This window comes from Coregonus lavaretus (assembly GCF_964263955.1).
Source record: "Coregonus lavaretus genome assembly, chromosome: 21".
Lineage (NCBI taxonomy): Eukaryota > Metazoa > Chordata > Actinopteri > Salmoniformes > Salmonidae > Coregonus > Coregonus lavaretus.
This window is the reverse complement of record NC_140008.1, coordinates 28,775,916-28,803,430: the sequence shown is the minus strand read 5'-3', so window position 1 is coordinate 28,803,430 and position 27,515 is coordinate 28,775,916. Positions and strand designations below refer to the sequence as shown.

At 43.9% G+C, this 27,515-nt stretch overlaps 2 protein-coding genes across 2 annotated transcripts in view; one reads left to right on the top strand and one right to left on the bottom strand.

Annotated features, from left to right (window-relative positions):
- scfd2 (sec1 family domain containing 2) overlaps window positions 1–21,672 on the top strand; it is a 168,400-nt gene extending 146,728 nt beyond the window's left edge. Inside the window, exons 6-9 of the mRNA XM_084185472.1 lie at window positions 1,264–1,409; window positions 10,964–11,098; window positions 19,636–19,755; window positions 21,133–21,672. Of these exons, the coding sequence (XP_084041598.1) occupies window positions 1,264–1,409; window positions 10,964–11,098; window positions 19,636–19,755; window positions 21,133–21,225 (494 nt within the window). The 3' untranslated portion in view covers window positions 21,226–21,672. The remainder of the gene's footprint in view (window positions 1–1,263; window positions 1,410–10,963; window positions 11,099–19,635; window positions 19,756–21,132) is intronic.
- A 1,331-nt stretch (window positions 21,673–23,003) lies between these two features.
- On the bottom strand, window positions 23,004–25,508 carry LOC311148429 (ras-like protein family member 11B). The gene is made up of 3 exons (XM_084185401.1): window positions 25,224–25,508; window positions 24,940–25,076; window positions 23,004–24,264 (listed from the first exon to the last, which is right to left on the bottom strand). Exons 1-3 carry the CDS (start codon window positions 25,333–25,335, stop codon window positions 23,764–23,766), a joined length of 750 nt encoding a protein of 249 aa, XP_084041527.1. The 5' UTR covers window positions 25,336–25,508; the 3' UTR covers window positions 23,004–23,763.
- Between the last annotated feature and the right edge of the window lie 2,007 nt (window positions 25,509–27,515).

Genomic DNA, 27,515 nt, shown 5'->3' with positions numbered 1-27,515 from the left:
TGCCTCAACATAATCCTGTCTCGGAGCTCTACGGACAATACCTTCGACCTCATGGCTTGGTTTTTGCTCTGACATGCACTGTCAACTGTGGGCCCTTATATAGACAGATGTGTGCCTTTCCAAATCATGTCCAATCAATGGAATTTATCACAGGTGGACTCCAATCAAGTTGTAGAAACATCTCAAGGATGATCAATGGAAACAGGATGCACCTGAGCTCAATTTCGAGTCTCATAGCAAAGGGTCTGAATACTTATGTAAATAAGGTATTTCTGTTATTTTTATTTTTTAAACTTGTTTTTGCTTTGTCATTATGGAGTATTGTGTGTAGATTGATGAGGAAAAAAATGTATGTAATCCATTTTAGAACAAAGGTTGTAACGTAACAAAATGTGGAAAAAGTCAAGGGGTCTGAATACTTTCCGAATGCAATAACTGTTCCATTAGGATATTTTTTTTTTTAAAGATGATCTTATGTAAGTGTACTGTTTGGCATTAGACCTGATGCTGTAGTCTGCAGTATGCATCCCAGGTGTTTGTCACTCTTAGCAGAGTGGGGCTGTCTTCCTTTGGTTTCATGTTTATATGTATTTTATATGTCTTAATACCACTGATCTTCTCATTAACCACAACCACATTCCATAGGGCTGCAGGAAGCCTAGCGCTTAAGAGCGTTGGGCCAGTAACTGAAAGATCGCTGGTTCGCATCCCCGAGCCAACTAGGTGAAAAATCTGTCGAGCAAGGTACTTAACCCTAATTGCTCCTGTAAGTCGCTCTGGATAAGAGCGTCTGCTAAATGGCTAAAATGTTCATTATTTAGCAGGGAGAGAGAGAGACGCAGGTGCCAACGTTACCTACCCCTGCCCGCCTAGCCAACGGCACTCCGAACTGGGCATAGAGAGCTTCTCTGTTCCACCCTCTCACATGCTCTCTCCGTCTCTGTGTCATTTTGGTTTTATTGCTGAGCAACATTTTTCTTCCCCAGGCACTTTTTTAAAAGGGGGCCACATTAGGTTCTCTGTGGTAAATAAAGGGCCTCTTGTACTCCTTCTCCTGGCTTTACCGCAGTAATCTAATTAATTAATTAGAAACTAGAAAACGTGTTCTGTCTATGTCCTTTTCTGAGAGACATGCTTGATGACTAGAATTCTGCATGAGAGTGTAAACTCTCTCTCTCCCTCTCTCTCTCTGTCTCCCTCTCTCTCCCTCTCTCTTCCTGTCTCTCTCTCTCCCTCTCTCTTCCTGTCTCTCTCTCTCCCTAGGATGTGGTAGTCCTGACGAGCTGACTATGGAGAGGGCCCATACAGCAGTGGAGGGGGCGTTTGAGACCCTCAGAGAGCTGAGCCACGCCCGAGACCACCTCAAACAGTTCACCTCCGTCTACACAGCCAGCGATGGAGTACATCAGGTCAGTCAGCCACACAACGGCACACACCTCAACAACATCATCGATTTCGGCGGTCGCACTCACAGTCTAGGATTACATCAGTCAGGCGTTCTGTGTTCGGAGGTGACTGTGGAACCCAAATCATTCTGTGGAACCCAATCCCTCACTAACACACCTCCACTCGCCAACATACCTCATACACCTCCACAGCATCCTCCAGAACACATTACTGTTGTATTTTCCAGCATTCAGTTTCTGTCCACAATGTGGCTATCTCCATTTGTCTATTCAGCTGTTCAACTATTCATTCCTTTTCTGCCCATACATACAGTGGGGAAAAAAAGTATTTAGTCAGTCACCAATTGTGCAAGTTCTCCCACTTAAAAAGATGAGAGAGGCCTGTAATTTTCATCATAGGTACACATCAACTATGACAGACAAAATGAGGAAAAAAAATCCAGAAAATCACATTGTAGGATTTTTTATGAATTTATTTGCAAATTATGGTGGAAAATAAGTATTTGGTCAATAATACAAGTTTCTCAATACTTTGTTATATACCCTTTGTTGGCAATGACACAGGTCAAACTTTTTCTGTAATTCTTCACAAGGTTTTCACACACTGTTGCTGGTATTTTGGCCCATTCCTCCATGCAGATCTCCTCTAGAGCAGTGATGTTTTAGGGCTGTCGCTGGGCAACACGGACTTTCAACTCCCTCCAAAGATTTTCTATGGGGTTGAGATCTGGAGACTGGCTAGGCCACTCCAGGACCTTGAAATGCTTCTTACGAAGCCACTCCTTCGTTGCCCGGACGGTGTGTTTGGGATCATTGTCATGCTGAAAGACCCAGCCACGTTTCATCTTCAATGCCCTTGCTGATGGAAGGAGGTTTTCACTCAAAATCTCACGATACATGGCCCCATTCATTCTTTCCTTTACACGGATCAGTCGTCCTGGTCCCTTTGCAGAAAAACAGCCCCAAAGCATGATGTTTCCACCCCCATGCGTCACAGTAGGTATGGTGTTCTTTGGATGCAACTCAGCATTCTTTGTCCTCCAAACACGACGAGTTGAGTTTTTACCAAAAAGTTCTATTTTGGTTTCATCTGACCATATGACATTCTCCCAATCCTCTTCTGGATCATCCAAATGCACTCTAGCAAACTTCAGACGGGCCTGGACATGTACTGGCTTAAGCAGGGGGACACGTCTTGCACTGCAGGATTTGAGTCCCTGGCGGCGTAGTGTGTTACTGATGGTAGGCTTTGTAACTTTGGTCCCAGCTCTCTGCAGGTCATTCACTAGGTCCCCCCGTGTGGTTCTGGGATTTTTGCTCACCGTTCTTGTGATCATTTTGACCCCACGGGGTGAGATCTTGCGTGGAGCCCCAGATCGAGGGAGATTATCAGTGGTCTTGTATGTCTTCCATTTCCTAATAATTGCTCCCACAGTTGATTTCTTCAAACCAAGCTGCTTACCTATTGCAGATTCAGTCTTCCCAGCCTGGTGCAGGTCTACAATTTTGTTTCTGGTGTCCTTTGACAGCTCTTTGGTCTTGACCATAGTGGAGTTTGGAGTGTGACTGTTTGAGGTTGTGGACAGGTGTCTTTTATACTGATAACAAGTTCAAACAGGTGCCATTAATACAGGTAACAAGTGGAGGACAGAGGAGCCTCTTAAAGAAGAAGTTACAGGTCTGTGAGAGACAGAAATCTTACTTGTTTGTAGGTGACCAAATACTTATTTTCCACCATAATTTGCAAATAAATTCATAAAAAATCCTACAATGTGATTTTCTGGAAAAAAAAATCTCAATTTGTCTGTCATAATTGACGTGTACGTATGATGAAAATGACAGGCCTCTCTCATCTTTTTAAGTGGGAGAACTTGCACAATTGGTGGCTGACTAAATACTTTTTTTCCCCACTGTACATTACAGGAGGTTGGTGGTACCTTAATTTGGGAGGACGGGCTTGTGGTAATGGCTGGAGCTGAATTAGTGGAATGGTATCAAATACATCAAACACATGGTTTCCATTCGCTTTGTTCCGGCCATTATTATGAGCCGTCCTCCCCTCAGCAGCCTCCTGTGACATAGATATGGGACGTATCTCCATAGACCTAAGACAATTATTCCCCCTTTTCTCCTTCCCTCTTTTACACACACCCTCGTGGAAATGACATTGCCGTCAGTCCATCAATTTACCTGGAGCCACCCCTGGTAAATTGCATCAGAGCCACAGCCTTCTGAATGAGTCTCTCACATCAGTGTCTGAGTGGCTCATTGTACCTGTATCTCTGTATCTTATGTAACACACAAACTGTCTTCCTCCTCTTTAGGGTGAGTTATTGTGTGTTTGGAGGAGGGCAGTGCAGGCAGGCAGCCACACACATACTGTACCTGTGAATGACATATTCCATGATGTATACTGCACTCCAATCCGCCTTTAATACATTTCCTCTGACAGTACCTTCACTCAGGTTGTTTTTATTTTGAATTGTGTTGATTTTAAGCTCGCAAAGAGTTGTATAAAATATATGATTATGTTTTTTTCCGGTTATTGAAAATTCTAACGTCCAACAAGTATCTGCATTCTAAATCTCTGTGTTTGCCTGGCCCCAAACAGTTCCAAGCAAGGAGGGAGAGAGGCATTTTATCATGTGTTTTTTCTTTCAGAAACTTTAGACTTTAGACTGTTCTTTTCCACAGCGTGTAACAACACTATGTCAAATCTAACCACTGCCAGTGCTCAGGTTTCTCAGGTACATCGGCTTGTGTACTTGCCTGGGTACACTCATATTCTCTCACACTCTGCCACACCAAAGAACACACACACTCACTCACTCATGCTGGAGAAAAAGGGCATATTGACCTAGACAGAGACAGATTTATGTGCTGAAGTAGGACCTACAGTGGGGAGAACAAGTATTTGATTCAAGACCTACAGGAAACGTATGATCTCTGTAATTGCAAACAAAGGTTTCTGTACCAAATATTAAGTTCTGCTTTTCTGATGTATCAAATACTTATGTCATGCAATAAAATGCAAATTAATTACTTAGAAATCATACAATGTGATTTTCTGGATTTTTGTTTTAGATTCCGTCTCTCACAGTTGAAGTGTACCTATGATAAAAATTACAGACCTCTACATGCTTTGTAAGTAGGAAAACCTGCAAAATCAGCAGTGTATCAAATACTTGTTCTCCCCACTGTACCTGACGTACAAAATTACACGCTCACATAAATGCACTCACATAATAATAATACTTCTGTATCTGGGTCAGAATTACTTGTCTTCCTAAGTAATGGCAAATTTCATAATAGGTCTCTGTGGCTCTGTTTGTTCCTGTCTGTCAGTCTCTCTGACTCTGACATACAAACGCACTAAAGGAGTGTGAGACACTAACCAGATGTATTGTGTTTGACACAGTATTTGGCGGCCAGGGCCTTCGGAGGCAGGCTGGGAACATTGCGTGACTTTGGGCTGACAGAAATGTCTTCTTGCACAGAACACATTGCCACCTCTGTTTTTTTTGTACTAAAGAGTGCATCATACAGGCCTACGTAATGTTGTTTAAGTCGTCATCTCTACATTTGTTCTGTCAAATGAATCAGTACAGGATGTGATTCCCATTGCAACATGCACACACTGGTGTTTGTTTTTTGCACACATTCTCTCATGTGTGTCTATACGTATGAGCTATACTGAATTATATTATAACTGAACATCAAAGCACACACACACACACCCCTATATAATACTGCTGTACACACATTTTCTATTCATATACTGTCCATACTGTCTATACACACCATTATATATATATTTATATTCTGGTCTCTGACATTGCTCATTCTGATATTTCTTAATTTGTTTAATTTTTTGGGATAATCTGTGTATTTTTTTGTATTGCTAGGTATTATTACTGCACTGTTGGAGCTAGAAACACAAGCATTTCGCTGCACCTGCGATAACATCTGCAAATCTGTGTACGCAACCAATCAACTTTGATTTGATTTGAAACGTTTCCTATTGACTAGATTAGCCCAGAGGGGGGTAGAAGGGTAGCATATGACTGGGATGGACGGCTTGAAGAGGAAACATCAGTGATTTTATTACTGCTATCTTGTCCATCTCAAAGTAGAGGAGTGGGTAAGTGAAAAGGGAAAATAAATTGACTGCAACAGGGAGACAATTCCAAGAAGACCTATCAATTTAGTCTACCTGCACACACACACACACACACACACACACACACACACACGCACAACTCCCTTCTGAGAAGCGTAGAGAGGATATTGGTTTTGGTTGAAAGGTTGCAGTGGCATTGCTAGACTTGCATAAATTAATATTTTTCTTCCCTGGGGGAATTAATATATATTAGTAACAGGGAAATTCAATTCAAATGTCATGGGAGGCCGCGGTGATGGGATGACTAAAGCTGGTGTTAAAGGACTGTTTTTGACTTGTGGGTGGATGGGGTGTCAGTGTAGCTGTAGGTGGGTGTGGTGGTGGAATCAGGCGCAGGACGCACAAAGTAAGTCCAACAGACTTTAGTAGTTTAGCAACAAAACACAGCACGAAACCAAATGCCCTGAGGCGAGAAACTCCGCACGCAGGCGAAATAAAGCGGGCGCACAAAACACGTGCGACAAAATACTCCAAACACAGAATGGAGAGCAGCTCAACCGAGCAGACTGCAAAATACATAAGCTATACGCAAGACAGTGAAAACAATCACACACTAGACAAACACAACGAGAACTTATAGGACACTAATTACACTAAACGATAACAGGTGTCACAACAAACAGACAAAAGCAAACGAACATAGAAACATGCAACGGTGGCAGCTAGTATTCCGGAGACGACGAACGCCGAAGCCTGCCCGAGCAAGGGAGAGAGGCAGCCTCGGCCGAAACCGTGACAGTACCCCCCCCTTGACGCGCGGCTCCAGACGTGCGCCGACTCCGGCCTCGGGGACGACCAGGAGGACGCGGAGCAGGGTGCGTCGGGTGCCCACGATGGAATTCCGTCAGGAGAGACGGGTCCAAAATGTCTCTCCTCGGCACCCAGCACCGTTCCTCCGGACCGTACCCCTCCCACTCCACTAGATATTGGAGAACCCCCATCCGACGTCTCGAATCCAAGATGGACCGCACGGAGTACGCCGGTGCCCCCTCGATGTCCAATGGGGGCGGAGGAGTCTCCCTGATCTCACTTTCTTGGAGTGGGCCAGCTACCACCGGCCTGAGAAGAGACACATGGAACGAGGGGTTAATACTTTTATATTCAACAGGTAGTTGTAATTTGTAACACACCTCGTTCAACCTTCTCAGGACTTTAAATGGCCCTACAAACCGCCGACCCAGTTTCCGACAGGGCAGGCGGAGGGGCAGGTTTCTGGTAGAGAGCCAGACTCGATCACCAGGTGCGTACACCGGTCCCTCACTGCGGTGGAGATCGGCGCTCGCTTTATGACGACGGAGGGCCCGCTGCAGGTGGACGTGTGCAGCGTTCCATGTCTCCTCCGAGCGCCGCGCCCACTCATCCACCGCAGGAGCCTCGATCTGGCTCTGCTGCCAAGGTGCCAGAACCGGCTGGTAACCTAACACACATTGGAAAGGGGTTAGATTAGTGGAGGAATGGCGTAGGGAATTTTGGGCCATTTCGGCCCAGGGAACGTACCTTGCCCACTCCTCCGGCCGATCCTGGCAGTATGTTCTAAGAAACCTACCCACATCCTGGTTCACGCGTTCCACCTGCCCATTACTCTCCGGGTGGTAACCCGAGGTGAGGCTCACCGAGACCCCCAACCGCTCCATAAAAGCTCTCCAGACTCTGGAGGTAAATTGGGGACCTCGATCAGACACAATATCCTCGGGTACCCCGTAGTGCCGGAACACATGGGTGAATAGTGCTTCGGCGGTTTGCAGGGCAGTAGGAAGGCCCGGCATAGGGAGCAAACGACAGGCCTTAGAAAACAGGTCCACAACGACCAGTATAGTGGTATTCCCCTGTGAAGGAGGAAGGTCAGTGAGGAAATCCACCGAGAGGTGAGACCATGGTCGTTGTGGAACGGGCAGGGGTAGTAACTTACCCCTAGGCAGATGTCTAGGCGCCTTACACTGGGCGCACACCGAGCAGGAGGAAACATAAACCCTCACATCCCTCGCCAACGTGGGCCACCAGTACTTGGCACTAAGACAGTGCACTGTCCGGCCGATACCAGGGTGTCCAGAGGAGGGTGACGTGTGAGCCCAATAGATCAATCGATCCCGAACCTCGAGCGGAACGTACTTCCGACCCTCCGGGCATTGCGGTGGACTAGGGTCGGTGCGTAACGCCCGCTCGAGTTCAGCATCGACCTCCCACACTACCGGTGCCACTAGACACGACTCCGGCAGTATGGGAGTGGGCTCCACGGACCTCTCCTCCGTGTCATACCGCCGAGACAGTGCGTCTGCCTTACCGTTCTGTGACCCAGGGATGTACGTGATCTTAAATGTGAACCGGGTCAAAAACATATTCCACCTCGCCTGGCGAGGGTTCAGCCTCCTCGCTGCCCGGATGTACTCCAGGTTACGGTGGTCCGTCAAAATGAGGAAAGGGTGTTGAGCCCCCTCAAGCCAGTGCCACCACATCTTTAGGGCCTGTACTACGGCTAACAGCTCCTGCTGATTCCATCGAATGTGGTGTGTGATTCTGTCAGTGTAGCTGTAGGTGGGTGTGGTGGTGGAATCAGGCGCAGGACGCACAAAGTAAGTCCAACAGACTTTAGTAGTTTAGCAACAAAACACAGCACGAAACCAAATGCCCTGAGGCGAGAAACTCCGCACGCAGGCGAAATAAAGCGGGCGCACAAAACACGTGCGACAAAATACTCCAAACACAGAATGGAGAGCAGCTCAACCGAGCAGACTGCAAAATACATAAGCTATACGCAAGACAGTGAAAACAATCACACACTAGACAAACACAACGAGAACTTATAGGACACTAATTACACTAAACGATAACAGGTGTCACAACAAACAGACAAAAGCAAACGAACATAGAAACATGCAACGGTGGCAGCTAGTATTCCGGAGACGACGAACGCCGAAGCCTGCCCGAGCAAGGGAGAGAGGCAGCCTCGGCCGAAACCGTGATATGGGGAGATTAATTAATTGGTTTGTTTGTTTCATTTGAACACGTAGGCCAATGTGTTTAAACCTATCTCTCTCTCTCTCTCTCTCGCTCTCTCTCTCTCTGTTTGTGAGTGTGTGTTTAGATGAGTAAGTAATGTGTTTACTCCCAGGTTGGTTTGTGTGTGCTCACTGAGCTGACCTGTAGTTGTGTGGGGAAGTTGAAGTCCTCGATGTTGGTTTTTAGAAAACCAACGTATAACAAGGTCAGTCTCCCCACAGCCATGCCTAATATGGCTGAGAGGGCTGTCAGTCACGGGGGAGAATCACTTCATTAGGAAGAGGGCAGGACTGATGGTGTGAGACTGATTGATGAGTGTGAGCTTTGACGGGTGTGAGGATGCCATGTCTGAGGGCAGAAGGGGATGTGGTGTGTACCTGGGTGTTACTGTGTCATACCTGAGTCAAGCAGAGGAGGATGGAGGCCCTTTGCTCTGTGTTGATACTGGTTGCTGTGTGTGTAGTTGTGTGTATGTGTGCATACTTGTTTGTGTGTGTGTGTGCAGCCCCTTACCGAAAGTAGATAACCTACCTTTTCTGAAAGCCCTGCTATTCAGAGTATTCTCATAAAGCTCTACCAAACTTTAACTGGGGCTGCATTTTTCACTCAGGGAATGAACTTCTCTCACATAAAAAAACTCCATCTTGAATCCTTGATCTGGTTATCTTGTAATCTAAAAATGGACAGCTTTATAGGCCTGGATAGCTGGGCAGATTAAACCTTCATTCGATTAATTCCACTCTTTCTTTCTTGCACTCCCTCTCCCTTTCTCACTCATTCGCTCTTTCTTGTTTTTTCTCTCTCTCTCTCTCTCTTGTCTCTGTTTCTCTGAAAGCAATAGCCTTGAGAATGGTGTTTATCAGGGTCAATCGAAAAACTGTGTAATTGTCCTTAGGTTTCTGTATGAACTTCCGAATGTGAACATGATGATGATAATTGTATTCATGTAGGTCTTTTCAAAGTGCTCTCAGCACTTTCATGTTGAACTTTTGAACTGAATGCAGTAGTGTGTTGAAGTGATAGAGTGCTCTTAGTCTGCAAGGATAGAATAGATGTAGAATACATATATCTCTCACATGGCTATTAAATTAAGAGAGTCGAACTCTTCCTCTCCGAGTAGGGTTGGTGAGTGTGTATATGTCTGCGACCTGCGTGTATGTGTGTATTAGAGGGGGAGTGATGACATATGCAGCTTGTGAAATGGATACCTCCTGGGTGTGTATCTGTAGGGGCGTAGTGTTCTACCAGGGTTTACCGGAATGCCCTGCCTGTAGCGGTTGGGTGTTTTGGTGGAGCAGGTTAGGTCATGTTGCACTGACTATTCATCCATATTCACCTAGCGAACAGCCTAACAGCCTGCCTGGCTGACATGCCTGGCTGCAATCAGTGTATGAGCCTCACAACGCTCAACATAGTACACTAATCAACAAGGCTATTTCAGACCAAATCATCAGCACACACACAAACACTTATCACACAAACACTTGTCTTCAACAATAGCCACCACAACATACTGGCTCATAACTGAAAACAAGTTATTTTCATCCCGAGCAACAATAACCCTCTTATAAACAGCTCAATACCCTCATCTCATCTGCATGGACCATCTCAAATTCAATGAGAGGCCTGCCCTAAAGAGGTGAGTGGTTTATAAATCTCCTTCATAGTTAATCACATCACAGCATCTCTCATTCATCCGGTAATGGATGGGACTGGAGGGTTACACTCAATGATGTTCATAAACCCTGGATGACTGACATGGAGCGCTGTATTGAAGCCACTGCGCAGCCATCTTGTCATTGTTAAAAATATTTAGTATACATTCGTTTTTGACAAGTATATTCTATTACAGACACATTAATGCATTCTTTTAAATTATATTATGTGAAATGATATATACAAATTAAAAAAATTATAAACATAAAAACCTATTCCTGAAAGTCTTTTTTTACTAATATACTAATTTAACTGTCCCCACCCCTAAACAAAGAGATACAAAAATACACTTGATTTTGTCCATGAAACATTTTATTGAAATACTGTACAATTCCCTTCGTTCCTATGGAGGACCGCTCCGTCTGGGGAGTACCAATGTGGTGACGCACAAACCCTCTTTCTTTATTCTAACAACCCAGACAGACACTACTCACAGATACCGAACTAGCACAGAGACCTAATACACACTACCACTCAATATCCAATCATACAACAGTCCCTGTGCTATACATGGCTCGCCATCCACTTAGTTGTCAATATGCCATAACTCACAACAAAATAGGACAAAGCAACAGGACTGGTAACTGGGTTTTATTCTGCAGCAGCTAACAAGTGATGTTTGTATAACATGTTTTGACTGGCCCTGTTCCTGTATGTTCTCCAGGCGACGTACCGTCCGTTCCTCAGACAGGTTCTGGAGGAGATCTTCCACCCAGACAGACCTGAGTGTCCCGACATAGAACACATGTCTGGAGGCCTCACCGACCTGCTCAAGACTGGCTTTAGTATGTTCATGAAGGTGAGAGACAGAACCAACAACACAAACACACATATACACACACACAGAAGAGACACACACACACGTGAGAGGTCTAGTTATGAAACTGTAATATTTGTCTGAGGTGTTGGATATGGAGATTGGGCCAGAGGGTTATGTAGATTTGGCACAGGGGATATGGAGATTTGGGCTTGTGGGTAAGGTATATCCACCACAGACTCCTTTTCGCCAGTAGTCTGACTTCCCCACATCTGGTATTAGTTAGACTGGTGACTGTCCTGCATAGAGAATTAGTTGTGTAACATGGCCTAGTTTCACTGAAATTAAGACCCATGCACCACAAACAGACAGCCAACTGAGAAAGTCCATACCATAAGAGTAACTTTCTCTGAACCATAAAATCTCAATAGTAATACTATACACACCCTCCATACAGTAAAACATTGATATAAAACTCACTGACCATGCCATAAAATGTATTTTCTATAAGAGCTCTGTACCTTTACAGTATAAGCTTTAACCATAAAACACATGCCCAGTGCACCCTCTAGTCTGTAGCTAACATAATGTACTTTCACTGTCTGGCTTACCGTTAAGAGAATACCTCTCAAAAGAGTGCGTGCATGTGTAGATGTACTCTAGGTGAAGGTGTGTATGTGCTGCGTGTTTGATCGCAGAGTTTTTGTGAAGTTTTGTTTAGACAGACTGTGAGTCGAACAGACTCCCTGGCTCCTTCTCAGCCACCCACTACTGTAAACCTCATGCCACTCTGATTCAGTCTGCAGGAGACAATGAGGACATGTCTGTCAGCAGCACGCTTTTAACTCCCACAAACAGGGAGTATGTGTTAATGTATGTATGTATGGAAAATGTATGCACTCACTAACTGTAAGTCGCTCTGGATAAGAGCGTCTGCTAAATGACAAAAAAAAAAAAAAAAAATGTGTTTGAGTGTATGGAGTGTATGGAGAAATGTTATCTTTTGTCTTCAGAGTCATTAGTGTGGCTTGCTTCAGCAGCCAAAGCTGTTTTAGTAACCGCATCAACTACTTTTCCTCTCAACATTTTGAAGCAACTACCATTTGACCACTTTCCCAACAACTTGGACAAAAACATAGGGCAAATGAAATCTTAGTAAACTTCTCTGCGTTTCGAATCTGAAATCAGAACCGAGGATCTGAACCAATCAAGAAGTACAGCTGTTTTAGTAACCGCATCGACTACTTTCATTAAGCTTAATTCCCACTGTTGAATTCACTTTCCAAAATTTAAAATGGGTTGTTTGGATCCTGGAAACTGATTGGACAAGCAGCATTCCAAGCAATGCTGTATTCACAGACACAGGCACACGTACAGTGGGGAAAAAAAGTATTTAGTCAGCCACCAATTGTGCAAGTTCTCCCACTTAAAAAGATGAGAGAGGCCTGTAATTTTCATCATAGGTACACGTCAACTATGACAGAAAAAATGAGGGGAAAAAATCCAGAAAATCACATTGTAGGATTTTTTATGAATTTATTTGCAAATTATGGTGGAAAATAAGTATTTGGTCAATAACAAAAGTTTCTCAATACTTTGTTATATACCCTTTGTTGGCAATGACACAGGTCAAACGTTTTCTGTAAGTCTTCACAAGGTTTTCACACACTGTTGCTGGTATTTTGGCCCATTCCTCCATGCAGATCTCCTCTAGAGCAGTGATGTTTTGGGGCTGTCACTGGGCAACACGGACTTTCAACTCCTTCCAAAGATTTTCTATGGGGTTGAGATCTGGAGACTGGCTAGGCCACTCCAGGACCTTGAAATGCTTCTTACGAAGCCACTCCTTCGTTGCCCGGGCGGTGTGTTTGGGATCATTGTCATGCTGAAAGACCCAGCCACGTTTCATCTTCAATGCCCTTGCTGATGGAAGGAGGTTTTCACTCAAAATCTCACGATACATGGCCCCATTCATTCTTTCCTTTACACGGATCAGTCGTCCTGGTCCCTTTGCAGAAAAACAGCCCCAAAGCATGATGTTTCCACCCCCATGCTTCACAGTAGGTATGGTGTTCTTTGGATGCAACTCAGCATTCTTTGTCCTCCAAACACGACGAGTTGAGTTTTTACCAAAAAGTTATATTTTGGTTTCATCTGACCATATGACATTCTCCCAATCCTCTTCTGGATCATCCAAATGCACTCTAGCAAACTTCAGACGGGCCTGGACATGTACTGGCTTAAGCAGGGGGACACGTCTGGCACTGCAGGATTTGAGTCCCTGGCGGCGTAGTGTGTTACTGATGGTAGGCTTTGTTACTTTGGTTCCAGCTCTCTGCAGGTCATTCACTAGGTCCCCCTGTGTGATCATTTTGACCCCACGGGGTGAGATCTTGCGTGGAGCCCCAGATCGAGGGAGATTATCAGTGGTCTTGTATGTCTTCCATTTCCTAATAATTGCTCCCACAGTTGATTTCTTCAAACCAAGCTGCTTACCTATTGCAGATTCAGTCTTCCCAGCCTGGTGCAGGTGTACAATTTTGTTTCTGGTGTCCTTTGACAGCTCTTTGGTCTTGGCCATAGTGGAGTTTGGAGTGTGACTGTTTGAGGTTGTGGACAGGTGTCTTTTATACTGATAACAAGTTCAAACAGGTGCCATTAATACAGGTAACGAGTGGAGGACAGAGGAGCCTCTTAAAGAAGAAGTTACAGGTCTGTGAGAGCCAGAAATCTTGCTTGTTTGTAGGTGACCAAATACTTATTTTCCACCATAATTTGCAAATAAATTCATAAAAAATCCTACAATGTGATTTTCTGGAGAAAGAAATTCTCAATTTGTCTGTCATAGTTAACGTGTACCTATGATGAAAATTACAGGCCTCTCTCATCTTTTTAAGTGGGAGAACTTGCACAATTGGTGGCTGACTAAATACTTTTTTCCCCCACTGTATACCTACTAACAGTTCCATCTGCATTATCACTGCGCCTCCATAAGAATATAATAATTTTTACATTGCTCTCCGAATCATCTGTTGTATTTATCTCAACTCGCACACATTTCCCCAAGCTCCCAGCCTAGCATTTAGTTTGGTACAGCGGAGGTATTATTATTATTATTATTATTATTATTATTATTATTATTAACATAAGCCTAGCTGTCAGCCTTTCCGACCTCGGAAACAATGTTTAAAATTTGAGAGCAAAGGGTGTCCAGAGGAGAAATCAACTTTTTCTGAGCCAGGCGAAATCACGCATCAATGTCATTATTATGGATATATTCAAGTCAATGGCAATAGAAAAAAAGGTAAAAACAAACAAAAATGTAACTAGTCATTCCAGGTGCAATATTTGACGTGACTGAGTTAGCTGAAGTTGGCTAGCTAGCTAGCAGGTGACAACACCAACATCAGCACCACTCTTGGAGCAAAGTGTAGGAGAATTGATACTGTTCCTGGTGAAACGCACAAGGCGACATGGGACACTTTTTTTGCAGATGCACAATAAATGGCAATGTACAGATGAATGTGAAAAAAAATCTTAAACGTTAGCACATAACTAAGCTACCTGTAAAATTTTTGTTAGAACTATAGAACAAACAACCAGTGATTTTCCCTGACAACATTGGCAATAGAATTGACGACCAGTTTCTGTTTGGGCTATTTCATCTGGTGGAAGAATGAAATAGTATGAATTTACTTATCAAAATAAAGTTATTATCTTAACACGTATAGACCCTGCAATGTTGGAGCTAGGAACACAAGCATTTCGCTACACCCGCAATAACATCTGCTAAATATGTACAGTGAGCTCCATAATTCACTGGACAGTGACCATTCTTTTGTTATTTTGGTTCTGTACTCTAGCACTTTGAGTTTGAAAGGATACAATGACAATGAGGGTGAAGTGCAGACTGTCAGCTTTAATTTGAGGGTATTTTCATACATATCGGATGAACCGTTTACGAATTATAGAAGCTTTTGTACATGGTCCCCCCCATTTTCGGGCATCAAAAATCATTGGACAGTTTAACATAATGTAGAATAAAGTAATCATTGTTAATATTTGGTCGCATATCCTTTGCATGCAATGACTGCTTGAAGTCTGCGATGCATCGCCATCACCAGACGCTGGGTATCTTCCCTGGTGATGCTCTGCCAGGCCTGTACTGCAGCCATCTTCAGTTCCTGCTTGTTTCGGGGACTTATTGCCTTAAGTCTCCTCTTCAGCATGTAAAATGCATGTTCAATTGGATTCAGATCTGGTGATTGACTCGGCCAGTCAAGGTTTTTCCACTTTTTGGCCATCAAAAACCCCTTTGTTGCTCTAGCAGTATGTTTAGGGTCATTGTCTTGTTGCGTGATTAAGTGCCGTCCAATGAGTTTGGAGGCATTTGGTTTTATCTGAGCAGATAAAATATTTCTGTAGACTTCAGAATTCATTGTTCTACTTCTGTCTGCAGTCACATCATCGATGAAGACAAGTGAGCCTGTTCCACTGGCAGCCATACAGGCCCAAGCCATAACACCCCCTCCACCATGTTTCATGGATGAGGTGGTATGCTTTGGATCATGGGCATTTCTTTTTTTTCTCCACACTTTTGTCTTTCCATCACTCTGGTACATGTTAATCTTTGTCTCATCTGTCCACAATATTTTTTTCCAGAACTCTTGGGGTTCTTTTAGGTGCTTTTTAGCAAACTGTAATCTTGCCTTTCTGTTCTTCAGGCTTATCAGTGGTTTGCATCTTGTAGTGTACCCTTTGTAGTCCTGCTGGTGTAGTCTTCTGCGTATGGTAGACTTTGACACATCTACACCTGCATCCAGGAGAGTGTTTTTGATCTGTTGGGCTGTTATCAGGGGTTTTTTCTTCACCATAGAGAGTATTCTCCGGTCATCCACTACAGTGGTCTTCCTCTGTCTACCGGGTCTTTTGACATAATTGAGTTCACCGGTTGTTTTTTTCTTGTTAATGATGAACAAAACTGTTGACTTGGGCATGGCCAGGGTTTTTGCAATGTTCCTGAATGATTGATTTTCATTTCTGAGCCTTTTGACGGCCAACTTCATTTGCATCGACACTGCTGTCTTCCTCATGTTGTCACACCCCAATAACAACCTCCAAAGGCAATAGCAACGTCTAGAATCATTACTATTCATCAACAGCTCTCCTGCATTCACTAACGACACAAATGAATACACCTGCCTAACGACACACATCTGTGAAGCCAATTTAACAAATACTTGTAGTACCTTAAAATGGGGGGACCATGTACAAAAGGTGCTGTCATTTCTAAACGGTTCATCCGATATGTATGAAAATACCCTCAAATTAAAGCTGACAGTCTGCACTTCACGCTCATTGTCATTGTATCCTTTCAAACTCAAAGTGCTAGAGTACAGAACCAAAATAACAAAACAATGGTCACTGTCCAATGAATTATGGAGCTCACTGTATATGTGACCAATAAAATGTGATTTAAAATTTTACAGAGTGTCTTACCAATTACACAAGACTTTAGTTCTGGTTTAATAATAATAATATGCCATTTAGCAGACACTTTTATCCAAAGCGACTTACAGTCATGTGCGCATACATTTTTACGTATGGGTGGTCCCGGGGATCGAACCCACTACCCTGGTGTTACAAGCGCCATGCTCTACCAATTGAGCTACAGAGGAGCTAAAGATGACTTATTGCTTAATTATAGCACTGGGGGAGCACATTCTAAGAATGAGACAATTAGTAAACAATGTAACTTTTGACACAAATCAGCTATTTTGACCACTTTCCCAACAAGTTAGACAAAAACTTAGAGGAAATCTTAGTCTACTTCAAATCTGAAATCAGGGAGAAAATGGGGTAAAAAAAAAATTATTGTGGCGATACCACGCTGAACACGCCTGATCTCGATAGCTAAGCAGGGTCGGGCCTGGTTAGTACTAGGATGGAAGACCACCTGGGAACTCCAGGTGCTGTAAGCTAGAAGTAAATAAATAAAATAATCTGAAATCAGAACAGAAATATCTTCTACCAATCAAAGATTGCAGGGCGGCAGGTAGCTTAGTGGTTAAGAGCGTTTTACCAGTAACCGAAAGGTCGCTGGTTCTAATCCCCAAGCCGACTAGGTGAAAAATCTGTCGATGTGCCCTTGAGCAAGGCACTTAACCCTAATTGCTCCTGTAAGTCGCTCTGGATAAGAGCGTCTGCTAAATGACCAATTTATTTATTTTATTTTAAAGATAGTACAAAATGTAAAGCTTGATTGCTTTGCTTAACTAAAACAAACAGGGCCGGCTCCAGACATAAGCGACATAAGTGGTTGCCCCCCTTTTTTATGTGTTGATTTGTTTTGGGTTGGTTTTGGAACATATAGAATCATGTAGTAACCAAAAAAGTTTTTGTTGTGCATCAGCAGTTTTTCTCATGAGCAGTGACTGCATCAGTATTCACTCAATTAACCATGGAAGCTAACCATTTTTAGATTGGTAATTTAGTCTAGCCAGTTATCTAAACTTGTAGTAATCATGGCCGAATACCGACCGGGCACGCAGCGCATGTGCCCAGGGGCCTTGACCTCCAGTGGGCCCCCATTGATGTTGTTAGTCACTCTCACTCAGATATCATAAGTCATGGCAAAACGTGTAGAATTGCAGGAAATTAGCTTTAAAACTGCAAAAACATCTCTCTGCCCCATGGCAAAATGAGTAGAATTGCATGAAATGTGTTATAAATTTGCTAAATGTTCTCTCCGCCCCATGGCAAAATGTGTAGAACTGCAGAAAACTTGCTTTAAAACTGCAACATTTTCTCTATGCCCCATGGCAAAATGTGTAGAATAGCAGGTAATAAACTTTAAAACATACATTTTTCTCGCCGCCGTCAAGAGGGGGGACACAAAAAGAAATGTCCCGCTTGGTGGGGGGCGGGGCCCCAATCAAATCCCTAAAAGGCTAGAGCCGGTCCTGAAAACAAACTTCTTCAACTACCATGAAAATACTTTTAAACAGCTGAAGCAAGTCTCACAAGTTTACTTCATGTAAAACTACATTTCTAGTTGATTGATGTTATGTTCCGCTTCGCTTTCCTTCGCTTCTCTTCATTTTCTCTTCTAAACCCCCTCCCCTCCTCTCACTCATACACATGTATCCGACACTTGGTTGTTGCTAGAGTACAGTGGGTGTGTTACCTGATGGGGGGTAGGTGTTCATACCTCTTTAAAGATGCACATGTAGATGCTGTGTACTGGTCTGCTGTTCTGTGTGTGTGCAGGTATAGCTAATGCACAAATGCATACAAAGACTCATACATATGTGAAAGGAGATATTCACCCCTTTCTAATACAAATTAACACAAAGACCCATACCCATCTGACCTACAACATTGCACACACATGTTCAGTCTCACATCCACACACTTGTGCAATGTACATATTTATAAATGTAAACACACACACCCTTAAACACACACACACTCATAGATACACAGTACCTACTCTGAGACACATGTTGAGCCAGCCCAGGCAGACAGTCCTGATGCACATGTCCGGCCATCCGGGACCAGTCCCGCCCCCCTGTAGCTTTGATTGCACCATTATTATTCGAAGGCTGCAGATGTGGCCTTGACGCCGCTTCCCAGCCAATAGAACACAGCCATTATCCATAGGCCAACCAATCACACACATCAGGCGCACCAGGCTCCCTGACTCACACTCATGTACAAATCCGTGTATGTGTGTGTCTGGAATGAGTGTGGTTCAAAGCATTCGACTGAATAGTCCATTCTGACCACTGCCCTACAGCTGTACCAGTGACTCATACCAGATAGAGGAGAGACTAAAGGACAGACGGGGAGACCCTCCTGGGCACACAGACATCAGTTTAACGTCTAGTTTTGATTTACATTTGGTTGATTTGTCAACTATTGTGATTTCAACTTGAAATCAACAAAACATTTCACCATGTCATTGGATTTAGGTAAAAGGTGAAAAAAAGACGAAATGCCCATACGTTGATTACTTTTTGCAAATCCAATGAGTTTTCCACTTTGATTCAACGTCATCACATAGAAATTACATGGAAAAAATGTTAATTCAACCCGTTTTTGCCCAGTGGGGAGTGACATAGGGAGAGACAGAGAGAGGAAGAGAGAGATTTACATTTACATTTTACATTTTAGTCATTTAGCAGACGCTCTTATCCAGAGCGACTTACAGTTAGTGAATACATATTTTTTTATACTGGCCCCCCGTGGGAATCGAACCCACAACCCTGGCATTGCAAACGCCATGCTCTATCAACTGAGCTACATCCCTGCCGGCCATTCCCTCCCCTACCCTGGACGACGCTGGGCCAATTGTGCGCCGCCCATGAGTCTCCCGGTCGCGGCCGGCTGCAACAGAGCCTGGATAGATTGAGTCAGTTTATGCTGAACTGTAATCTGGTTCCACAGATTGTCTTCAGAGTTTCAGCTCACCACCCATAACATAACCTTCAATTATGTTATGGTTAGCTTGTTCCATTCAAATTACATGAGCTAATTCTGTCATGTTCTTTTTATCCCAATCCCTAACCCCTCTCTAGGTGAGCCGGCCACACCCCAGCGACCACTCCCTGCTCTTTCTCTTCCTGGTGGGAGGAGTCACTCCCTCTGAGCTCCGCTTGATCCGCGAGGTAGTCTCCGCCCACAAGCCGGGCACACAGGTGAAAGACCCCGGCCTGCTGCTCTCAACTCACCTGGGAGAGCTTGCGTCGAACAAACAACGCAGAGAGGGAGGGAAAGAGGGTGATGTAAATGGATCAGAGGAGAGGAGATGCGAGAGGCCAGGTGCAGTCTTTGCTGCTGTGGTATTGATGTGTTGTTCAGGCTACAGCTCTCCAGGTTGTGGCTCAGTGTCGTTACATAACACACTGTGATGGTTTGTCATCAGAGTCTGAAGGACATATCAAAAGAGGAACCTGAGCAGAAAACACAGGGAGAAGCAGGGAGAGGGCGACAACAAAGATCTGGGTGCTGAGTTGGCGATGTTCCTTCATCTGCCCTGGAAGAAAGTCAAGAGTAGCTAGATATTACAGTGCCTTGCAAAAGTATTCATCCCCCTTTGCGTTTTTTCCTATTTTGTTGCATTACAACCTGTAATTTAAATGGGGGTGAATACTTTCGCAAGCCATATAAACCGACACACACACTCTCTCACACACACACACACACACACACACTGACCCATATTCTCAGGTGACAGACAATGGATAGTGCAGCGGTAAAAGGAACTCATGTTATATACACACATAAGTGCACAGCCATTGTGTGTGTTTGGCATCTCAACCACATGCTAAACATCAGTGTGTATTGTATATTATGTGTACATGGTCAGTGAACTGTGAGCCAGTGTACAGCAGTACAGTCCAATCCCTGGCTAGCTGTGCTAATGAAAGGGATGTATAATAGACTTCAGAGGGGATGAAAAGCCTGAGCAGCATCAAAACCTGATGAATAAATGAATACATCTCGAATCAGAACAACAGAAGAAAGAGAGGCTCTTACTGTAGGACCCTCATCCTGAAGCCAGCGGCCCACACAGTCTGACCTCAACCCACATACTCTGACCCCAACCCATTCAGCCTGCTCTGTCTGTCTGCCTTTGGTAGTGTTCTGATAAAGGCTGGCTTCCAGGAACATAGAGGTCCTCTAAGGACTTGGCATTAATTAACCCATGTTTAAATGCAGTTAGACAATGGTTTTGTTTGGACTAATGACACAGATATGATATTTCTTCTAATACAGTTCAAAGTGAATAGCCAGGGTTTGCCTAATGTCTAAACTGAGTCATTGGGTCATATACTGAATGTGGACGGAAGGCGCAATAAATGTAATCTCTATCTAAATCATTTTGTATAATTTTTATGGAGAGTATTGTGCCTTCAATGCACATTCAGTATCTGCTTATTTTAAGCAGGATGTTTACTCCAGTTGTCTGAACCAATGGTCTGAACACACACAGTTGTCTTTCTCCTTTGCTGATGTAGCCACTGGCCAGTCTGACACGTCCTGTCTGTCTGTCTGTCTGCTCTTTCTCCCAGGTGCTGGTTCTCTCTACCAGACTGTTGAGACCTACAGATGTCCCTGAGCTGCTCTTCACCACCCAAAGACTGGTGCCAGATATTGGTGTGTGAGCACGGAACAAGGACCACACACCCACTCCACCAACACCTACCGCTCTTAGGGTGTGGAGAGGAGAAATTAGATGCTCCAGTGAGATTGTGTGGTTTGGTAATGGACTGGAGTCATGGGTGTGGTGAGCAGAGGTGGAGGTTTATAAATTAGACTAGAGGAAAAACAGAGGATCTATTTAGGCTTTTTCAAAGTAATTCATAAATGTTTACTTCAGTTTTGTTACGTTATAATCGTCTCCCTTCCCTTGTACTCCCGAAATGACGTTGTAAGGCAACAATTAGGTACTTATGGATTCTCTCATTCCAAACTGTACAGAATGTAAGCTTCATTCAATCTGGTGTAAAGAGGATTCTGTCTCGAACCTCAACTCCAAACAGACAGATGACATTCAAATCAAGTTACTTTAATACATGTTTGTTGTTTACATTAAATCTGAATACATTGAATACATCTTGTATATTTGTGAAACTCATCCATGTGAAATGGAAAGTTCTTGAATATTAGTTGGTTAATATGCGTGTGTGAATTTTAGGGTTGTTCTGACTGTGGCACTAACTGAAGTGCTATTGGTCCTATAGCATGTGTGAGCTCATTAGAGGTGAGAGTGTGAAGTAACGTGAGGCGTCCTGGTGTTGAGATGGTGTCAACAAACAACCGTTCAGTATGCAGGGAGAAGTGCAGAGAGAATTAGAGCCATGTCTCTATGCACATTACAACCCTGACCTGACACCACATTCAAACAGCACCCTCTCTGTGACATCACAATAATACTGTTGTGTTGTGGCTGTAATATTTATTGTTGCCCTAACAATGACATGATCAGTCATGTTGTAACCCTGACAATCACACAACCATCTCAATGCTATCACAGTGACACAGCTGTCCTGTCAGTCACACCGCCCACCCTCCTCTGTGACATAGGAAGACAATGGTGGTGCTCGGTTGTAGCTGTCGTATTAAAGGGCAATTCTGCCACTATTTAACCTTATCTTCATTACATCCAGCTCGTTTCTATGATCTCTGGTTAAGATAAAGGTCCTAAAAAATGTTTCTCTGTGACACAGTGTAGGATTAAAAGTAGTGATTTTTCAAAACCTGCAAAAAGTTTATAGCCAGAGTGCTCCCAACGTCACCACAAATCGGTGTTTGAAAATCAGTTTGTTTTAACTTTTGATGTAATCCATTATAACTTTAAATCGATATATTTTTGTCTATAAAATGAATGTAGAAGCGCACCGTTTTCACATAAGACACTGGTATTGTGCTGGAGATGGTGAAAATGAACTTGAAAATTTGTGGAATTGCCCTTTAAATCACTGCCTCTAGAGATCTGTCAAACAGCCTTCACACTGTTTTTTTGTGCATTCTACACCCACTGCTCTGGTAGAATAGAACATGCCATGGATTATACTTGATTACAAGCCTTCCTCCCACTTAGATGTGGTATATGCTAATTATTTGGAGCCACAGCCATTTATCAACCATTCTTCTCATGAGTTTCAGAATCTGAATTGTCTTTGGAGTTAGGAGAGATGGGGCTTGATTGAGTCTTTTGTCCCAGGTTTAGGAACAGCTCCTTTGAGGAAGAGCCTGGACTATGTTCATGTGCAAAAATGGCCTGGTTTCTTATCATGCTTCATTGTAAATAATGTATGCACACAGACCCTCACCTATAATCCATTCATATGTCTGTGTGTACCTGGTTCAGACCTGGCCCGTATAAGTCTGTCAGTGTATTTTACTCAAACATAAGAGGTTATAGTCAGAAGACAAGAGTCGTCATGAATGCAATCATTTTATTTTCAAAAGTAAAACAAATAAATATAAAGTAAGCCACTTGGCTTTCTTAAAGTGCATCACAAATACCCCCAACACCCCACCCAGCCCAGTGTCTAATCCATGCTGCCCCGCAGTGATCCTGCCTTCCACTCATAGTTCACTACCATGATGTGCAAAATGATGGTTTTGCCTGTTGTACAAGGAATGCACTGGGGAACTGGAGATAATGACAGATGAGAAATGTAACAGTGAAAACACAGCGCGCTGACTCAAGTCCTTGGCATGTCTGACAATGGAGTGCTCTCTAAACATTGCCAAGCAGTGTCAGCCTGAACAAAAACAAAACTGTTACAAGAAAAAATAAACACTGTGCAGTGTCCTTCAAGGCTTCATTCAGCTTCCCTCTTTGTCCCTTCTGGTGGGCTGACATACCAACACCTCCCAGCTGCCGTCTCTCATAGCAGACGTCTGCAGACTCAGTGAACAGTCTCAGACAGGACAGGAGTGATGGTGACAAACAGGCGGACACCTGTTCACCCCACAGGTCATTACCTCTGTCTGTCAGTGAACATAGGTCAGAGGTCAAAGTTGAGCCTCCATTTTGTCTCTGCTGCTCATCGCAAGTCAGGCTGCTCCAGCCATATTGAGAGGTCCCAAACAAGGCACAGGAATCTTCTCTGCCCTCTTTTCTCCTCATTTAATTTATTTTCAGTAGCCACTCTGGACCACGTTGTGTAGTAGACGAACCCAAGTCCTTCTCACACAGAGGTGACAGTCCTGACTTTAGCTGACAGGGCCTGCTTGAAGCGCCTCTTCAGGTCCTGCATGTTGGGGGACTTGGGCCTGGGGATAAGGGGTGAGCGGCCCTTCTTCTCAGCCGCTCCGCTGGAGGTGGTGTGGGAGGACATCAAGGCTGTGGGCTGCTGCTTGGCCATGTGGCAGCACAGCCTGTGGAAGGCCCCATGTACCTGGCTGTAGTCTTCACTGGCTGACACCTCATAGAAGGAGCAACCCAGCGCCGCCGCCAGCAGGGGGCCCTGGTCGGCGTCCACCCGCCTCATATGCAGCAGGTCCGCCTTATTGGCCAGCAGGATGACGGGTGGCATGTTGGCCCCACCTGTTCGGGCCACCAGCTGGTGCAACTGGCCAATCAGGTCAAAGCTATGGCGGTCGGTCACAGAGTAGACCAGCACCACGGCATCGGCCCATTGGATGGAGCAGGTCACATGATCTGGGATGCTGAGGCCATTACCTGTCAGCTGAGGAGAACAAGGAGGAGATCATGGTTAGAGAACTGTTGCATTGGAACCCACATAATGAACGTTATATAATCCACCCTGGACAGCCTCACAGCTATGTGATTTAAATTGAAACCAGACCAAATATTCCCATCATTATGCAACAGGTCTGTTCTACTGAATGGAGTGCTGTAGTCTAGTCAGCCACTGGGAGTAACTTAACTCCTCTCAAGCCCCTAGCCTACTCTCTCCTGCGGCTGCTGAGTGAGTGAAGGGGAACCAGGTGAGGTTGATTGAGGAGCCAGAAGTGGGGTATCATTTACCCCTGGCTCAGACATCCGCTGAAGGGAATGGGAAATTAGACGGCTAGACTAAAAGTCTCTGTACTTCAGTAATAAAAAACCTGCGGGTTTGGACCAGTGCCCAGACAAGGGAGGGAAGAACTCTACACAGAAATCTCAGAGACTTCTCATAGCCTACTATGGTAATATAACTACTGTAGATACTGATTTATGGTAGGATTTTATAATTATCTATTCGTAAAACCTCACACTGATCACAGAGAGGCTATGGAAGACTAGCCTACATTATGTTGGTCTGTAGGCACTCAAAAGCAGCCGCCTCGAGCGCTCAATTCAAGCTGAGTGAACGCATTTGGGAACGGTTTGTGTAGCAAAAGGCAGATAGTGAACTTACATCAACACCCGGCGTGTCCTGGACTTGGATGGCTACTTGCTCTCCTCCGTCCACCTGGACCTCTCTTGAATAAAGGTTTCCTGCGTTTCTCTCGTAGTCGCCGATGAAGCGCCTTGTTAGAAACCTTACTACCAGAGCTGGAAGAGAAGAGGATCATAACATAAATTCATCACGTAGTCTATGAATTTACAAAATACATTTCATTAATGCAGTTAACATAAACTAACAAGTTCAAACAGTAAAACGAAAAACTGTTGATAAATCCAAATGATTTTTCAATTTACCTGTTTTGCCAACTCCGCTGCCCCCGATCACTGCTATTTTGATGGTCCGGTTGGACGGACACACTGGGGTCGCAAACTCCGCGATGGTTGACATGTTCTGGATCAGACGCATTTTTACTAAATCCTCGTTCAGTTTTCAATAGGATGCAAAATTCAATTCAGCTCTATCAAATAATGTCTCGGAAGATGGTTTGTAAAGAGCTAACGTAATCCCTGTTATCAGCTTCAGAAACCCACTCTCTTTTCAATCGTTCCTTCAAAACTGGAGCTGACTGTGTGAATACTGCAGGATGTACAAGCCGGTTGGATTTTATAGTGGCAAATAAATGCTCAATGCTGATTGGCTACTGGCAACAGCAGGCTCACTCGGCTCCCTGCCCTCCTTCACGTGGATCCGCGAGCCAAACACAAGGAGAAAAATAATGCCCCGTGCAACAGGTGTTAACAAAACATCATTTATTTTACAGAAAAAGCGTTAATACCCACTGTAGAGGGACTGGGGCGCTAGTAATTGTCCAAATATATGACATCTTATAATACCTAAAACACGTGAAAGAATGGTGAATGAAATTATAGAATAATTATTGATCCTCAATAGAAACCAAACCTATCGAAAAAGTTATTTAGGCCTAAGTATAAGAAAAATAAGAATATAATGTCCACGTGCACACAGATGCAAATTGCACATATGCAAGGAGAATCTAAAACATCACAGGTAAAGTGTGATCAAACGCACATCCTTTAGTGGGGTGCAGGGCTGGATAAAGTCGATATAAAAGTAAAACAGCCAGCACACTTGTAAGCTCCACCACGTACCTTTATTAATAAACACACAACATTTCGATCCTGCAAGGATCTTCATATTTATTAATAAAGGTGCGTGGTGGAGTTTATGAGTGTATGGGCTGTATTACTTTTATACTATTTCTAAAATATCACAGCACATAGGCTACACAGCAAAGTAGAAAGATATTTGTTTAATAGTTGTCCTATTTAGAGATGCATTGACTGTACTTGTCTGTATAAAACATGCACACAAACATCCAGGTATTTTATGTCTGTCAGTCTGCATGTGCAAAAGTACTGAGAAGATAGCTGTCAGTTCAGTGGCAGCCATCCCTAGTTGTGTAAATGGAATATAACCAGTTCCTTTGTAGGCTACTCCAATAAGTGTTGTTGTGAAATAGATCCATGCTGGTGGTGGTAGGTAATGGGAGCAGTCAGACATGCTCTTACATGTCCCCAGCCCTCTGCACAGGGGGTTGATGTTCTCTAAACGGAACCCCACCACAGCTATCAGACCCCATGCAAACACACAAAGATGTGAAAGTAGTCTGGCTGACACCTAACTCGAAGTCATCTTGACTTCAGAGTCTGGAAAGGCTCCATGATGTTGTAGGCTATATGTGTCTATAATGATGGGGGCTGTGGTTTTTAACTGATTGGTTCTCCTCTGTGTCTTTCTCACTCAAACACTAACCTAATGCAGCAGGCTCAAACACCCACATGGACAGCCACACACAGGCTCCGAGCGCCGCCCCCTTCCAATACAACTTTTGGATTTTCAAATCCAAACAAGGAGATGTCGCAATCCCCTAGGGGGGAAAAAAAACTTTTGACAGAACCAATCAAAGCTCAAGCCAACTTCTGTGTGAATACTTCACTAACAAGCCCCCTAACTCCTCAATTATTTACAACCCTCAATTCACAGCAAAGCACTTAAATATTTCCAGAAACAAAGTATACCGAACAAAAATATAAACGCAACATGTAAAGTGTTGGTTTCATGAGCTGATTAAACTGATTAAACAGCATGATCATTACACAGGTGCACCTTGTTAGGTGCTGAGGAGTATTTCTGTCTGTAATAAAGCGCTTTTGTGGGGAAAAACTCATTCTGATTGGCTGGGCTCCCAAGTGGGTGGGCCGATGTCCTCCCAGGCCCACTCATGGCTGCGCCCCTGCCCAGTCATGTGAAATCAATAGATTAGGGCCTACTGAATTTATTTCAATTGACTGATTTCCTTATATGAACTGTAACTCAGTAAAACCGTTGAAATTGTTGCATGTTGCGTTTATATTTTTGCTCAGTATAACTCAAGTTCAGTAGCATAATGACTTTAAGCCTTCACTTTTTTTCTTAATTTTTTCCAACTTTGACTTTCTTTTGCTCACTTTGTGTGTGTGCTTGCGCTCATGTTTATGTCTGTAGCATGTGCAGCAGCAGGAGTGTAAGTTCCTGTGGTGATAGAGCAGTGTTTCAAAAGAAAGCATTTTGTCTGTCTTTATTGT